Source organism: Lampris incognitus, chromosome 13, assembly GCF_029633865.1.
Source record: "Lampris incognitus isolate fLamInc1 chromosome 13, fLamInc1.hap2, whole genome shotgun sequence".
Classification (NCBI taxonomy): Eukaryota; Metazoa; Chordata; class Actinopteri; order Lampriformes; family Lampridae; genus Lampris; species Lampris incognitus.
In genome coordinates, this window is record NC_079223.1 from 47,812,604 (window position 1) to 47,829,782 (window position 17,179).

General features: G+C 45.9%; 1 protein-coding gene across 4 annotated transcripts in view; it reads right to left on the reverse strand.

Annotated features, from left to right (window-relative positions):
- ltbp1 (latent transforming growth factor beta binding protein 1) overlaps positions 1 to 17,179 on the reverse strand; it is a 281,927-nt gene that overhangs the window by 21,273 nt on the left and 243,475 nt on the right. For 3 of the 4 annotated variants that reach the window (XM_056292168.1, XM_056292167.1, XM_056292166.1), the window contains 4 exons: positions 14,256 to 14,417; positions 10,771 to 10,860; positions 10,156 to 10,284; positions 6,945 to 7,085 (listed from right to left, as the gene is read on the reverse strand). In XM_056292168.1, the coding sequence (XP_056148143.1) occupies positions 6,945 to 7,085; positions 10,156 to 10,284; positions 10,771 to 10,860; positions 14,256 to 14,417 (522 nt within the window). Of the gene's footprint in view, positions 1 to 6,944; positions 7,086 to 7,847; positions 7,971 to 10,155; positions 10,285 to 10,770; positions 10,861 to 14,255; positions 14,418 to 17,179 lie in introns of those variants that run through there. The other variant, XM_056292170.1, reaches the window with a different exon arrangement.

Below are 17,179 nucleotides of genomic sequence, written 5' to 3' on the forward strand. Positions count from 1 at the left end.
GAGTCATGGAGGTGTTTAGGAGAGATGGCAGTGGGGTTTCTAACTAGATTGTTTAACATGATCTTGGTGTAGTAGTAGTAACTACAGAGGTATAAAGTTGATCAGCCACAGCATGAAGATATGGGAAAGAGTAGTAGAAGCTAGGATATGTATGAGGGCAGTGTGACAATGGTGAGGTGTGCGGTTGGAATGACAGATGGGTTCAAGGTGGAGGTGGGATTACATCAAGGATCGGCTCTGAGCCCTTTCTTGTTTGCAATGGTGATGGACAGATTGATGGACGAGATCAGGCAGGAGTCTCCGTGGACGATGATGTTTGCGGATGACATTGTGATCTTAGTGAGAGTAGGGTGCAGGTTGAGGAGAGCCTGGAGAGGTGGAGGTATGCACTGGAGAGAAGTGGAATGAAAGTCAGTAGGAGCAAGACGGAATACATATGCGTGAATGAGGGGGAGGACAGTGGACTGGTGAGGATGCAAGGAGTAGAGGTGGCTAAGGTGGATGAGTTTAAATAATTGGGGGAACTGTTCAAAGTAACGGGGAGTGCGGAAGAGAGGTGAAAAAGAGAATGCAGAGAGGGTGGCATGGGTGGAGAAGAGTGTTAGGAGTGAACTGTGACACAAGGGTACAAGCAAGAGTTAAAGGGAAGGTTTACAAGATGGTTGTGAGACCAGCTATGTTATATGGTTTGGAGACGGCACTGACGAAAAGACAGGAGGTGGAGCTGGAGGTGGCAGAGTTGAAGACGATACGATTTTCATTGGGAGTGATGAAGAAGGACAGGATTAGGAACGAGTATGTTAGAGGGACAGCTCAGGTTGGACGGTTTGGAGACAAAGCAAGAGAAGGGAGACCGAGATGATTTGGACATGTGCAGAGGAAAGATCCTGGGTATATTGGGAGAAGGATGCTGAATATGGAGCTGCAAAGAGAGAGGAAAAAAGGAGGTTTATGGATGTAGTGAGGGAGGACATGCAGAGGACAGGCAACGATGGAAACAGATGATCCACTGTGGCGACCCTTAACGGGAGCAATCGAAAGGAGAAAGATTCATAGAAAAATAAGAAATATGTAAAAATATTGCAGAATGTGCAGTATGGATGCAGTTCTAATGTTGAGTTATTGTACTGTTAAGTCAATATTGCACAACTGAAAATGTAAATTATAAATTAAGGGGCTATGAAGCTGCTGACAGGGGTGAAATAAGTCCAAAGGGCCAATAATTGCGTTGTCCAGTATTTCTTTTTCCTCAGCCACTTTGCTCGACTTCTCATTTTGTCGTTTTGGAAAACCGGATTGGTGCTTCGCAGTTGCTTCTTGTTTAGATGGTTTTTGATTTGCTTCAATGTTTGGGAAAGAGCAGGCCGAGGAAACAAAAATAATGACATCTGCACTTTGTAGACAAAGGTAGAGTCCCATCTTCATGCAATGACAAGTTCACAGAGGCACTCTGAAGTTGTGCTTGTGAGGCTCGTAAACTGTCTTCACAACCCATTGCTTTCTCCTCTGACAGTAAACCAGTTTCCTTTGCACCTTGCCTGAAATGACAAAAAAGATATTTAGGGAAACATAACAGGTGAAGACTTGGATGAATTTGTGCTCACTGTCATATTTCCATGATCTTCAAAATGTTGAGGGTGAAGTGTTCAGTTTATTTAAAAATTTAAAAAAGGAGAACAACTTGGGATGAAGATGACAATGTAAATTGTCCCCATTGACATCAAGTGTCATATAATTGTTACTATATAGAAAAAATACCAACAAAATATGTATGTTTATTTCTACCCTGGCTGTTAGTGGCAGGTTTCCTCTCACAACATTTTCATTGTGCTACAAAACAGCAAGTTGCCCTCTCTCCCTCATGCCCATGTGGGAGAAGTGTTGTCTCTTGGGCATGTACTTCATCATTGCAGAGTGGAACACTTCCAATGGGCTTGTGTACTGTAAAAAATACATTATGTTATGTATTGGGCTGGGTGTTCGTTCTGGGCTAATTCCCCCGGCTACCGCTGGGGGGGCGACAATGTTATTTTCATGCTGGTTTTTGGTTGTGCTTCCTGTTCCCGTCTGTGTTATAAAAAGGAACATTGCAGCACATGGGAATGTTGCCTTGCTACCGTTGTATTGACATTAGTGAGGGTAATACAGTAACGTCAGTACGTTCACATAAATTGGCGACAAGTACGGCACACCCAGTGATTCTCAACACTTCGGTGGTAAATAATCCGCACTAGTTTTGGTGGTTAGCATTAGCGTTGCTAGCTGCATTAGTGTTGCTAGCGTTGCTAGCTGATGATCCCCACCAAAAAATGGTGGGGATCATCAGTCATGTTGATGCCTTGGATGGGTCGACGGAGCAGTGGTTGACATATGTGGAGAGATTTGAACATTTCATGCTGGTAAATGGAAGTGAGGGTGAGAAGAAGCTCTGTTTTTCTCAGTGTGATTCGGCCGACAACATATGGTCTGTTGCGCAGTTTAATCACCCCAAATACACGGATTAAATACAGGGGTGCAGCTGAACATGGCAATGCGGACGGCCTCTCACGCCTGCCACTGCAGGTGGCACACAAGGACAAACCAGGTTTAGTGGATACAGTGCTGATACACCACCTGGACTCCCTGCCTGTATGCAGTGCAGACATTTGCGAAGAAACAAGGTATTGACCTAGTGCTCTCTCAAGTGATGGACATGATTTTGTCAGGCCAGTGTCCTGTGGTGAAAGAGCAGGACAATGCCCGGACAACCTATTACTTCGAAGGATGAGCTCATTGTGGTCCAGGGGTGCCTGCTGTGGGGCAACTGGGTGATTGTGCCCCCAAAATTGAGACCACTGAAAGAGCTGCATGCGGTGCACCCGGGAGTGGTTAAAATGAAAGCCATTGATCGTTGTTACATCTGATGGCCAGGGATGACACTAAAATTGAACAGCAGGCCAAAATGTGTCACTCATGCCAATGCAACCAGAAGTCTCCCAGTCTCTCCCTGCTGCACTCATGGCCATGGCCAGGGACACCATGGCAGGAGAATACATGGGAATTTTGCTGGTCCTTTGGAGGGAGATATGTTTCTGGTTGTGGTGGATGCCCACTCTAAGTGGCCAGAAGTGCAACTGATGGAATCCATCAAAACCTCTAAGACTATTCAGGCTCTGATGACTTTGTTCAGCTGTCATGGTTTGCCTGACGTGTTGGTCGGTGATGATGGTTCGCAGTTCGCTTCATGTGATTCTGTGGCTTTTCTCAAAGCAAATGGAGTGAAACACATGTGCTCTGCACCCTTTCACCCAGCCACAAATGGTCTGGCAGAAGGTTTTGTGCAGACACTGAAGCATTCATTGAAAGCTTCCTGGGGGTCGACCACAGTGTAACATAGACTGGATTCATTCATGCTTAGCTACAGAAATACTTCTCACGCGACAGCTAATGAGTCTCCTGCCATGCTCTTTCTCTGCCATCAGCTCCATTCCCACTTCGACCTCCTCAAACCATGTGTGGCAGCTGTGGTGGATCAGGCACAGGCAGACCAGCAGGGCCGCGGAGCTCCATTCACCAAGGAAAAAGTCTTTGCAGTTGGGGACTCTGCTCGTCCGTGATTATAGGCAGGGGGAGGAGAAGTGAATTCTGGGTGTGGTGGTGTCTCAGGCAGAGCCTGTCTTATACAGCTGACGTGGGTTCAGCACTATACTGGAAACGCCACATAGACCAAATGCGAGCCTGTGACCCAAGAAATGCTTGCACCCAGATAGCCACCACAACTTGCCTTATTGGATCAAGTGGCTACTGTCCCCATGAAAAACCTGGTGACTATTCTTCCAGTGGGTGAGCAGGATCCCCCCCCAGAAATGTCATCCAAATGGAGGCAGCCAACCCAGGACCAACAGAAGTAACAGTGGCGGCTGATGCTACTCCAGAGACTGGTTGGAGGTACCCTTTGTGGGTCATCAAACCCCCCGACCGCCTTAGCTTTTAATGAACCTTTGGTAAGGGGCACTCGCCGCACCAGTTAGTTAGTGAGTCTGGTCTCTGTTGCGGGGACTGCAAATCTTGTTATATATTGGGTTGGGTGTTTGTTCTGGGCTAATTCCCCTGGCTACCACTGGAGGGGGACAGTTTTATTTTCATGTTGGTATTTGGTTGTGCTTCCTGTTCCCGTCTGTGTCATTAAAGCATACATTGCAGCTCATGGAAATATCGCCTCGCTCCCGTTATTATATTTATGTTACGTGGGGGTAATGACAGGTGATAGAGTAACATCAGTATGTTCACATAGGGAACATCACACATTGTTTTCAGAAATGAGATTTCTACAACAATGTTGCTTTCAAAAAGTGACTGATACAAAGTACTATGCTCACCTGTATGTTTGAAGAAGCCCAAGTCTTCGAAGTCCTTCAGAAGATGCTTTTCTTGGACCAGAGCATGCAAGTCCTCATAGGCAAGGGAGTCTGCTTCTAACCATTTCTTCTTCTTCATGGCCTCCTCGTTCAGTAGTTCATGCAGACAATGCTGCTCTACTCATCAGTCCAGCTGTGGACATCCACCACATGGTGTAGTATTGATAACCACCGGCGCTTCATTTCCTGTATAACAAAATGGAACTTTTAGGGTGCTTATCGATTAATGTACTGTTTGCGGACATGTTTAAGAGTCCAACTGGGCTCTATGGAAAAGACTTGGTAGTCCCTTGGCAAAGTGTTTCCCAACAGAAACAGCTGGATGCATGTTTTCAAAATCAGCATGGCTGAGTGTGAGATTTTCACCTGTCACACAGAGAGCTTGTGCACGGATGGATTGTTTCAAACGCTAGCACGGCTAACAAATTTACAGGTCAGAATAAGTCAGTGAATACAACTCATTTACCTGTGTTTTTCCTCTGCGTGTTGCAGATTAGCATCACATGTGGTAGAAGCAAGGGGCAGTTTGTTCTTCAATCTATGGTGACAGAGTAAAAATAATTATGATTCTCAGTTGTACCTGTAAACTATCTCAGTACTAAATTGGGCAGACACAATATGAAATTTTGCATGCTATGCATTTACTGTAACTAACGTTGGTTACAAACAGCTTACCTCTATTCGAACTCGCTTCTCCGAGGGTTCTCAATTGCCAATATCGCTTCCAAAAAGAGTGGGCACAGCAGATGTCTTCAGGAATTTCTTGATGCTTCTTCCCATCAACTCTGCCTGTATGTCCCTGTTGTAGTCATCTGCTACAAAATGCAGAGCATACCCCAAGATTTCCCAGTAATGATGTTGGTGCATTCTCATCATATTTGGGGTTTTTCATCGCTCGGAGCTATTCTTCACCGTTCAACATCTGTTGGTAATCGGTTGGTAGCTTACGGTTCCTTCCTCCTCTCTTCTTTCTGTAGTTGTCACATTCAGGCACGATACAGCGAGAAGGCATGTTTGTTGTCAAAACTAATCCAATGTTCTTTTTCGGTTTTCTGATCGATCGAAGTGTGAAGATTTTAAGATGCCAGTCTTTGTACACAGAGCCGCAAGACATGCCCACCTCCACGAGCTGGGCGGGCTTTGGAAGGATTTAGCCTTTGGACATCAGAAGTTCACGTGCAATGCATCCTGGTACATATAGGCACTGCTGGTAAGGCTCCGGGACCATGAAAACTCAGATTTCTCAGACAATATCGCATGTGTGCTAAGGAATTTATTGCTTCAGTTAACTATATTTGCGCTCAACACCGATTGGACATCCACATAAAAAATGGCGAAATTCCCCTTTAAGATGACACCCAAAGAAATGTAGCAGCAGCACTACTTCATTGTGTAGTTTCCATTGCTGACCATTAGGTGGCAGGTGACGTATTGAAACATGACTGTACAGAACCACACCAGCCATAGCTAGTGCAGCATTGGCACACTAGCTATGGCTGTGATTACCCTGATGTTTATGCATATTGCGGTGTTTTCTGTGCGACTTTTTTTCTTATGTTTTTTTAATTTGCAGTGTTTGTGGAATCATAATACAAATAAAAAATACTGAGTTGTGACACTCATATTACACTTCTACTTTTTTCATTAATCCCCATGAGGCAATTCTTTCTCTGTATTTAACCCTTCCTATCTGTGTAGCTAGGAGCAGAGAGCAGCTGCCGTGTAGCACCCGGGGACCAACTCCAGTTCGTCTTGCCATGCCTCGGTCAGGGGCACAGACAGGAGTATTAACCCTAACATGCATGTCTTTTTGATGGTGGGGGAACCCGGAGCACTCAGGGAAAACCCATGCAGACACGGGGAGAACATGCAAACTCCACACAGAGGATGACCCCAAGGTTGGACAACCCTGGGGTCGAACCCAGGACCTTCTTGCTGTGAGGCGACAGCGCTAACCACCGGGCCAACGTTACGATAAGAATCTCATCGGTAAATTCTTGCCAATACAGTGCCTTAGTACGGTAATGATTTGTGCAACAAAATATAAGAAATCAGGTTCAGCCAAGTTCATTGACTCAGATCCTCAGAATTGGATCATTGTTCTGTTTTATTTTACTTTACCCTAGCACTGTGTATGCAGGACGGAGGAAAAGAAGGGAGGTGTGTGTGTGTGGGGGGACTTCTTGGCTCACCACCATAGTGATTCCAACAAAAAGTATATAATAAATCACTACAACTTCAAACAAATACAGACAGTGGATGCCACAAATATTCTTGCTAAAAATGTACACACTCTTACTGCTGCTGTAAGGCACTTTGGGTACTATAGATGTATATTTCTTAATCTATCCCAGGTATCCCCGCCCCCAGAGAACATCTGTCCGTGCACACTACTTTTAGCCATGTCCCTCACACTCCTACAGTCAGATGTATTCCCACTTGGATGGAGTGCAGAAACCACTGGCTATTGTAGGCCACTGAACACAGCCGTACCAGAGAAGCTGTTCTGCGTTACTGTCCTGACAGTCTGAACAGGGATCGGCTTACCGGCAGCCACCTCTGGCGGGAAAATGCAGTTATTGTGGGAATCCAGCACCATGGGATGTGTACAGAAACACATATAGGAGCCGTCAGTGTTCAGACACTCTCCGCCGACACAGACCGACTCATCCAGACATTCGTTGATGTCTGACAAATGTGAAAGGGAGAAAACACACAGAGTAAAGTTAGAGACAAACAATATTAAACACTAGTCAGGACAGCAGTTTCTTCTCCAAGTCAACACACAACATATACACAAACACAAGCTTGTATAGTTATACATTTATTAACAGTTCCAATTTTGTGCCCAGTTAGTGACAACTGCTTGAACGCTCAAAATAAATAAATAAAATAAAATAAAATAAAAATCTATGCTGCTGACAACAGCATCGTAACATGTTCTGTAAAACAAAACAATAAACTTGTCTCTACCGACTCTGGCCAGTGAAGGAGGTGTTGGGTAAATACGGACGGTCTCACTGATGTCAAAGTGGACAAAAGGTGGCTGGGCCATAAATACATCAGCTCACTGGTGTACAACTTGGGAATTATCACTAAATTACAAACCAGGAATAAAAGCTGTCCCTTATTTTTTACAGAGCAACTGCATGCATAGATAACGTTTTTTAAAAAAAATGTTTCCCCCCTTTTTCTCCCCAATTGTATCCGGCCAATTACTCCACTCTTCCGAGCTGTCCCGGTCGCTGCTCCACCCCCTCTGCTGATCCGGGGAGGGCTGCAGACTACTACATGCCTCCTTCGATACATGGAGTTTCACCAGGGGGACGTAGCGCGTGGGAGAACCACGCTATTCCCCCCACTTCCCCCTCCCCCCCGAACAGGTGCCCCGACCGACCAGAGAAGGCGCTGGTGCAGCGACCAGGTCGCATACTCACATTCGGCTTCCCACCCGCAGACACGGCCAATTGTCTTTGTAGGGACGCCCGATCAAGCTGGAGGTAACACGGGGATTCGAACCGGCGATCGCCATGTTGGTAGGCAACGGAATAGACTGCTACACCACCCGGACGCCTGCTTAATTTCAATTTTAAGACATCAGCTGTCTTTTTATATAATTGTTATTCAATAATTATATTGTTATATAATTATAATTAAAATTATGTTTTAATATAATAATATAATTACATTCTTAACAAAAAGACAGCAGCCGTGAACGAAACCATGACATTTCTGTGCAAATATATATATATATTATCCTCATTTCCTGTAATAAATCTGCGGGGGGGGGGGGGGGGGGGTTGTGCTCTAGTTGCTCAATTGGCAGAGCCCCTAACGTTATGGTGCTAATACCATCAGTGTTAAGGGTTTGAGTCCCACTGGGGCCACCATTACTGAAATGTGATGCGGTCACGTCACTTCATCCGAGGTATTTTGTGTCCTTGCTCTAGGAAAACGCTACAGGAACGCAGTCACTTCATTTCACGTGTTTATAAAAGAGTCGTGGGCATGTTTGACGCACATTAACATTGTAGCTGTAACTGCTCAAGACGAGAGAAGAAACACCCAATAATGACACGACTGAAAAAACCATTAAGCCCAGGTCCACTTCAGAATTATCACCCGCCCGCTCCTCCCGTAGAAAAACATCTGTACATATGGAGAACGGAGGCTTCGAGGCAGGCTTGTGGTGGCTTTTCTTAAATTGTATTACAACTCTAAAGGCATCCCATAATAGACCTCAAACCAACAGCCAGGCCTGCCAGGAACCACACCTCTGTGGTGCTTTCCTTTATTCCCAGTCCTCTCCCTTCCTGTTCTAAGGCTGTGTTTAACAGTGTGTCTTCATTACAAGGACCAAAAGATAACTCTAAATAAAGCCATCATGAGCTTAGTGAGGCTGTCTGTACTTAACCGTCTGTTCTTTCACAGCTTTCACTGCCCACATGGTGAAATAACTGAAAGAATCCACTGAGACACCACAGATTTTGGGACGGACAAACAAGTCAGAATCCCACTTTTGGGTGATGACCGCTTTGCAGTATCAACGAAAGGAAAACAGAAATCACTGGGGTTCGGCCCTACGGTAGAGGTCACCCACATAATGATTTTCTGTGCCTTTTGCCATGTTAGCTAACTCAAATAAATTTAGTCGGGAACTGTCTGAGCATCGGTGCCAATCCCAAGAGCTGATCTGGCATGTCGTGTGGGTAGGCACTCCACATGTTACAGGCTGCTGCGGCTGGGCTGCTCTCCACCTTATCCTGCCTCAGTAGTCTGGGTTTAATGCAGCACAGCCCGGCGAGACTATGGAGTTAGGTCTGTCTTTTGTGCCAACTGGGGACCTGGATGCTCATCTTAATCATGTATGTCTTATGGCCTTTACAGACTGTGTGATGTGAGCCGTCTCAGATGAAAGACGACTAAACGTGCCGATATCTTTGGTCATGGCTCTAAAACGTTGGTCCTACGTTGCACAGTGAGACAGGTCCACTGTGAGACAGGTTCAAAGACGGCCGTTATTACGGTCTTGAGACCGAAGATAAGCCGGGGCAAAAGTCTGACAGTGTCAGAAATGTAGGACGACCATCTCGCAATGTGACTGCTGCTACCACCTACGTCTACTAACCGACCAATAGAAATGCAGCAGGAAATGACGCACTGATCAACGTCACGCACAATCTTTGCTGGCGCTAAACACAAACAGACACACTGTTAGCATCTGTGACCCAAATGCCATGGATTCAACAACACGATCTAAAACGAGTAAAACCAGCTGCGGCGACTATTGAAAGGACTGGATTCCTGCTCGGCGTCATGCTGCTCTACCGGCGGCGCAGACTGATGACACGTACTGATGCGGCACACACGCTGATGACGTTTTTATGGACTTGTGTCGTAGCCTGTGATTCAGTAGTGTTACCATGGTACAGTCTACACACATCACACTTGATGTGGTACCCAAGTTTATTAGATCCACATCACACAGTGTGTCTTGTAATAAACTTATAGGACTGCTGAAATAACACAGTCTGTAGGAGGCTTTAGTGTGTGTGTGTCCATCTTGCTGTCTAGAGGAGGCTGTTACGGTTCAATGGTTCAAAGGCTGCTTCGCATGGCCCACTGGAAGTAACTGCAGTAAGGCCTACATCACCTATCACCTTCCCCCCACCTTAACTCGAACCCTGCTCAACTGCCACATGGTGGGGACACACACACACACACACACACACACACACACTGTGTCAACAAGCCTGACCTCGGCACTCCAGCTTGGCAGGGTCGTAATCCTGGCCAGTCTTACAGTAGCACTCGTAGCTGCCAAGCGTGTCCAGACAAAAGCCTCCCTTGCATACCTCCTGACCAAACAATGCACACTCATCTGCATCTGCAAACAGGGAGGGAGAGCAGGGGTCAGTACTGTTCACACATCACATAAAGACACACGTAGGTATGTACACACACATGTATACATCAAAAATTGATGCACACAGGCACAAGGAAGAATACAACACTGCTCAGTGCATGTAACACAATCAGTCAGTTATTACTGAGTGATCGATCAATCAACTAGTCAATCACCCAACCCGTTTATCTGTCTATCCATCCATCCATCCATCCATCCATCCAGTTTCAACTGGGGCAGGTGTTAGAATCAAATCAGAAAAAGTTCAGTAAAGTCACATTGGTTTCAGAAACAGTTCTGTGTGCCTTTATCTGTTTGACACCGAGGCGGTAAACATACATTTTGAACAAGGTAAAATGAACTTTTCAAGTTTTGGCTACTTACAAGATTTTAGCTAATGAGAAAAAGTTCTGGTAACATTGTGTTGTTATGCGTTAGTCGACTCACCTAAACCTGAGGGGAACTTACCTTTGTAATTATCAGAGCTGGGCACACCGAACACAGGGGTACCACTTGGAATAAAGCCTCTTCCTGATGGACACATCTGGTTAAACAGGTCTGCAAGGTGCAACAGAGGTACACAGGCTTAGCATCCCTCTGTGTGTGTGTTTGCGTGTGTGTGTGTGTGTGTGTGTGTGTGAACAGCCTCTGGGGACCACTGCAGCTCCGAGATCCCCTACCAAGTTTTCTTGAGTCCGCGAGGTGCCCAGTTACCGTGTGTGGCCATGAGGAGGCCTGGCAGGGGTCTCGGCGAAGGAGAGGCTATACTGGCGGGGGACGGCTTACACACTGGGCTGCTTCCTTGTTCACCACAAAGGCTAGCCAGCGGCAGCATGATGTAAGCGAGAGGTTAGAAAAGCAGGTGGTAAGCAAGCATGCATCTTTCTTCTAACTACTACACTAGACGTATAACATTACCCTGTGCGAAACACACCCACACTGCCCCGCTGCCTCGTGGGAAGTCTATTGAGACAAAGGCTAGGGAAGCACACCCCAAGAGAAAAGCAATGTGTTTGGCAGCACACATTAGGCAGTTTTTCGACAGTCTGGGAGTTTCCAGCGGTCTACTGCAGTCATGACGGGTGACTGGTCGTCCAGGGTATAAGCCTTTACCACCAGGACCAACCTGTCATGGCACAGACAGTGCTACTGAGGACTGTGCACCCCCTGTGGCACTCTAAAAAACTCCTTACGTAGGTCTGTATCTCTGACCATGGTGTACAATGTCCGGCCTTATATCTGGTTGAAGTCTGGTGGTGTCGGGGTGTCTGACAATGGGGACAGGGTAGAAATGCCTGGGAGCTCCTAGTCAGAGCCCCGCACATCAGCAACATGGAGTATATGGTTGCTAGTAGGTGGGACTGAGTGGCAGCTGCTTTCGGCAGACCCCCGTGCGACTGAGCAGCCCAATCTAGGGACCACCCTGCTCACCTCAATTGGGGAGGGGCCTAGAAAAGGTGGCCTAAAAATTGTCCATTCAACCAACCTCCTGGGTAGGTTACTGCGCCTACCGGGAATTCCATCCTGCGGTAAAAACAAGAAAATGATCCCATGCGAATTGGCAACGTGGAATGTTCGGACTCTCCTTGATAATGATGGCAACAGACCACATCGAAGGACTGCGCTCATTGCTGAGGAACTGAGACGCTACAACGTGGACATCGCTGCTCTCAGCGAACCCAGGCTCCTGGGTGAAGGCCCCCTGAGAAAGGAAGGAGGAGGATTATACCTTTTTCTGGAGAGGCTATCCCCTTAGCAGGCAACATCAGCACAGTGTTGGACTGGCAATTAAGAACAGCATTCTACCCAGCCTCACTGAAACACCCACCAGACTAAGTGAGAGGCAAATGACCCTCCGCATCCCCCTAGCAAAGGCATACTATGCCACTCTGTTAGGTGCATATGCACCAACACTACCATCTGACAATGGTGTGAAGGACAGCTTCTACCACCAACTAGATGAAGCCCTTCATCGTATCCCCCCCAAAAAAGGACAAGATCCTTCTGGGAGACTTTAACGCTAGGGTAGGAAAAACAATGGTATATGGAGTGGCGCACTGGGTAGGCATGGGGTTGGTCAAGTTAATGCAAATGGTCTGAGGCTGCTAACACTCTGTGCAGAGCATGACCTCACCATTACAAACACACTGTTTCAGCAGAAGACCAAATACAAAACATCCCGGATGCACCCACGGTCTAAACACTGGCACCTGATTGACTATATCATAACAAGGTGCACTGACACTAGTGATGTCTTGCTGACCCGGGCCATGACAGGTGCAGAATGCTGGATGGATCACCACTTGATCATGACCAAGCTCCACATCAAAGTGTGCCCCCCACAGCATCTCAAGAAGCCCATAAAAAAAAAACCAACTGAACTGTGCTAAACTGAAGTCAGCCCCAGCACGGAATGAGTTCAGTTGCTCTGTAGGTAAGATGGCACTAGAGTTTGAGGCCATTCTGAGTTCTGACAATTCCATGGATCAGAAATGGACCTCCCTATCCTCACTGCTACATCAAGCTGCAATCGACTCTATAGGCTACAGAGCCGGAAAACATCATGACTGGTTCGACGAGAACTCTGACACCATCACATCCCAGTAGTGATCGATGTAGCAATCCCAAGTGATGGCAACATCAGATAGAAAGCGCATGAGAAGCTAGAGAAATACCAAGGGCTGAAGGAAGAACTAGATCAGATGTGGAAAGTCAAATCCACAGTAGTCCCAGTGGTAATAGGAGGGTAATAGGAGCACTAGGGGCTGAGAGCCCCAAACTGGGAGAGTGGCTCCAGCAGATTCCAGGACCAACATCTGAGGTCTCTGTCCAGAAGGTTTCAGTCGACAGGTGGCACAGATTTCTTTTTCTTTTTTGATTTTGATGTACTTTAATGATCCCTGTAAGGAAATTACGTTCTGTATTTAACCCATCCTAGCTGTGTAGCTAAGAGCAGTGGGCAGCTGTCGTACAGCGCCCGGGGACCAACTCCAGTTCGTCTTGCCATGCCTCGGTCAAGGGCACAGACAGAAGTATTAACCCCAACATGCATGTCTTTTTGATGGTGGGGGAAACCGGAGCACCTGGAGAAAACCCACCATAGACACGGGGAGAACATGCAAACTCCACACAGAGGATGACCTCAAGGTTGGACAACCCCGGGGTTTGAACCCAGGACCTTCTTGCTGTGAGGTGACAGCGCTAACCACTGGGCCACATGCCAAAAAGTGCCGCCAAGATAAGTATCATTCTAGGATTTTTTTTTTTTAATGGGGGGGCTACAAAGAATTTGCTGAAATGGTCAACTTTGTATGTTATACATATTTGTTCTTGTACAGCCAGCATCATAAATATTACAGAAGTGAAAATATTCTTAGATACTTTGGCTCAGTACCCTTGGATCATTGTATATTTTCCCCAACAGGTATGAGTGCAGCAGGTAATTATAGGTTCAGTGTAGAGGCTTACAGTTTTATAGGCTATCAAAAATTGTGATCCTGCTGCAGAAGAACTCAACTAATTATGCAAAAGCATGGATAAAATCATGTAAAATGTTAATGATGAAATTCACAATTCAGACCTCATAAATTCAAAGTGAAGACAATTGAACAACTTTTAAGTTTAATGTTTATAAAACTGAATTAAGGGTATTTTAAGGACCTTTGAGTCATTTTTAAGACATTAAGGACATTCAAGACTTGAGGCCCTGCAGACACTCCAGTGACCTAAAATTTCTCACAAAATGATGTCTAAAATATCTAATGGGAGTAATTTAAAAACTACTTTTTGGTTTGATATTATACATTACATTACCACACAGTTCAATGTGATGAACCTCAGCCGGATTGTTAAACATGGTATTTTTTTATCGTATGGAAGCAGATATCACGATATATATCATGTAGTGTAGAATTCCCTGTGATTACCATGATAATCATATTTTCTATTCTCACCAGTGTTGTTAACAGGACAGGGGTGGACCTCACAGTTGTCCCCCCAGCCGGCTCCCAGGGTGCAGCAGCACTCCTCTAGGGTCACATGACTGGTCAGCACGCTCTCACACAGGTTCTCGTCGTTTAGACGGTAGTAACACTCTTTACGCTCCACCGATGACACTGAGTAAGCGAAGGGGTGGATGGACGGGTGGCGGGAGAAGGGGAGAGGGGAGGAATCGGGGAGAAGCAGGAAGAGGGAGAGGCGATGTGATTCGGTTTAAAATGTGGTGCTTGGCTTACAGGACCAGAATTAAGTTTGTCTTCATGGAGGTAGGGCGACATATAAACAACCCATGGCCCTCTAATGAAAACGACAAAAAAGAGAGCAGGAAGAGAACGAGAGAGACAGGGAGAGATGATGAGAGAGAGCGAGAGAGAGAGAGAGAGAGAGAGAGAGAGAGAGAAGAAAAAGTAAGAGCAGGAAGACAAACAGAAAAGGGTGGGGGACAAAGTGAAAGGCAAAGTTGTGACTGACATTCTATACTTTTCAAAGCCTGAACAATTAAATAGCCACAAAATATCGAAATTAAATATCAAAAAACTCTCCGATGATGACTGATCTGTGTAGGATAATGTAACCTCAAACTGATATAACCTCAGTCACCCTCTCTCTCTCTCAATCTTGGATTCTGACACCATTTTCTCTCTTCCCCTAGTGACATTTCCAATGCAGCGCTGTAAAGTTGGCAATTAGCAGCAGGACCGATAGGCCACATGATGGATGTTGCCAGTCTACCCTCAGTGCGCGCACACGCACACACACGTACACACACACACACACACACACACACACACACACACACACACACTGATGCACACTTGACTCCCCTTCTTTCGCTCAGTAATTGGTTTCAGTCCTGCCTGGTGAACATCAGATAATTACATCAGATTTGTTTCCAGTCGTCCTTGCCCAGACAAGACACCCCTTGTACCAGCGAAAAAAAAGACATGGAAACGGTCCTCTCTGCCTTGTTCTGAGGGACTCATCCTATTATTTTATACCATCTGGTTGAAAACATTAGGCACACCTGTTACCTCACTTCACCCATTTTCATCGTAATAGAGACATAAGAGAACATGGCTTGTCTCGCGTGAAGGACTTGTTCAGAAACTAGGGAGTGCTAATGTGTGCGCTGATGTTTTCCATACCATTACAAGGCATCATGGGGCACCACACTTACTAGCATTTAATTTATGTTAGTGTCTTATAGTTTCTTTAAAAAAGAGTTCGAGTTTCAGTTGTCAGAATATGGTTTCACATACCTTCCCACCCAACCAAGAACCTGTGCTGCGATAAACTGTGTATTGACCTCCTTTATACTGGACGAAGGCTGTAAGTTTAATAGCCACCAGATGGATAAATCTGTTTCTCATTTGAGTTTTTACAGTCAGGCAGAGACTGGGCAGTAGTCCACCACAGAGTCCTTCAGCCAGGCTAAGAGGGCTCCTGACCTCCGTATATCCTCCTGACCTCACAATAAGGAAACCACTGCAAACACATTCCTCAGAGTACGGGACTATCTGGTGGTCTGGCACGGTCTTCTGTTTGGCCTTAGGTAGTTAGTGAGGGGATATATGGCGTTAGGAGCTTTCCATACCGTTTTAGCCAAAAGCTTGGGTGTAGTAATAATGTAATGTCACTATGATTATGAATCAATAGCCTCATTCTAGCAGTAAATAAATGTGGCTTCATTATACAATCCTGTTGCACACTGGTGTAAAGTTTGTTTAAAGGAAGATAATCTAAAGAACAATTTAATATATTATGGCAAAAACACATCTTACAGAAACCAACTTTAGTAAAATCTTCTCTCTCTCTCTCTGTATATATATATATATATATATATATATATAAAACTACAGACCAGTTTCCTCCTACCCTTTCCATCAAAAATACTTGACCGCACAGTCTTTAACCAAGTCTCTGAATTCCTCTCTGAGAACAATCTGTACGATCCGAATCAGTCACTCTACCAAGACTGCACTCCTGTCGGTAATAGAATCACTGCATTTGGCGAGAGCTGCTGGTCAGTCCTCAACTTTACTGCTGCTAGATCTGTCAGCTGCCTTTGACACGGTTAACCACCAAATCCTCCTCTCCAGACTCACTGAGCTTGGTATCTCAGGATCTGCCCTCCACTGGTTCATGTCCTACCTCTCAGGGAGATCTTTTAGAGTATCTTTGAGGGAAGAAGTGTCCAAAACGCACGGCTTATCCACAGGGGTATCTCAAGCGTCAGTGCTCAGTTCCCTTCTCATCTCAATATACACCACCTCACTTGGTGCGATCATCAGCCCCCATGGTTTTTCAAACCATTGCTACGCTGACGATATCCAGCTCTTCTCATCATTCCCGCCAGATGACCACACAGTCACAGCATGGATATTGTCATGCCTGGCTGATATCTCTGCATGGATAAAAGAACGCCACCTTCAGCTTAACCTAAGACTGAGCTCCTTGTCATCCCAGCCAGCCCATCCTTACAACAACAGATAGATCAATATCCAGCTCGGGTCAACTCAACTCATGCCCACAAAGTCTGCCCGAAACCTGGGTGTCATGATTGATGACCAACTAACCTCAATTGCTCGCTCATGCCAATTTGCCCTGTACAACATCAGGAAGATTAGACCCTACCTGCCTGAGCATGCAGCACAACTCCTGGTACGGGCTCGTTATATCCCGCATTGACTACTCAACTCCTTACTGGCAGGTCTCCCTGCATGCACTTTCAAACCTCTGCAAATGATCCAGAATGCAGTGGCACGTCTGGTCTTCAACCAACCCAAAACAGCAAGTCACCCCACTGTTCATACCCCTCCACTGGCTCCCAGTTGCTCCCTGCATCAAATTCATAACCTTAATGCTCGCTTACAAAACA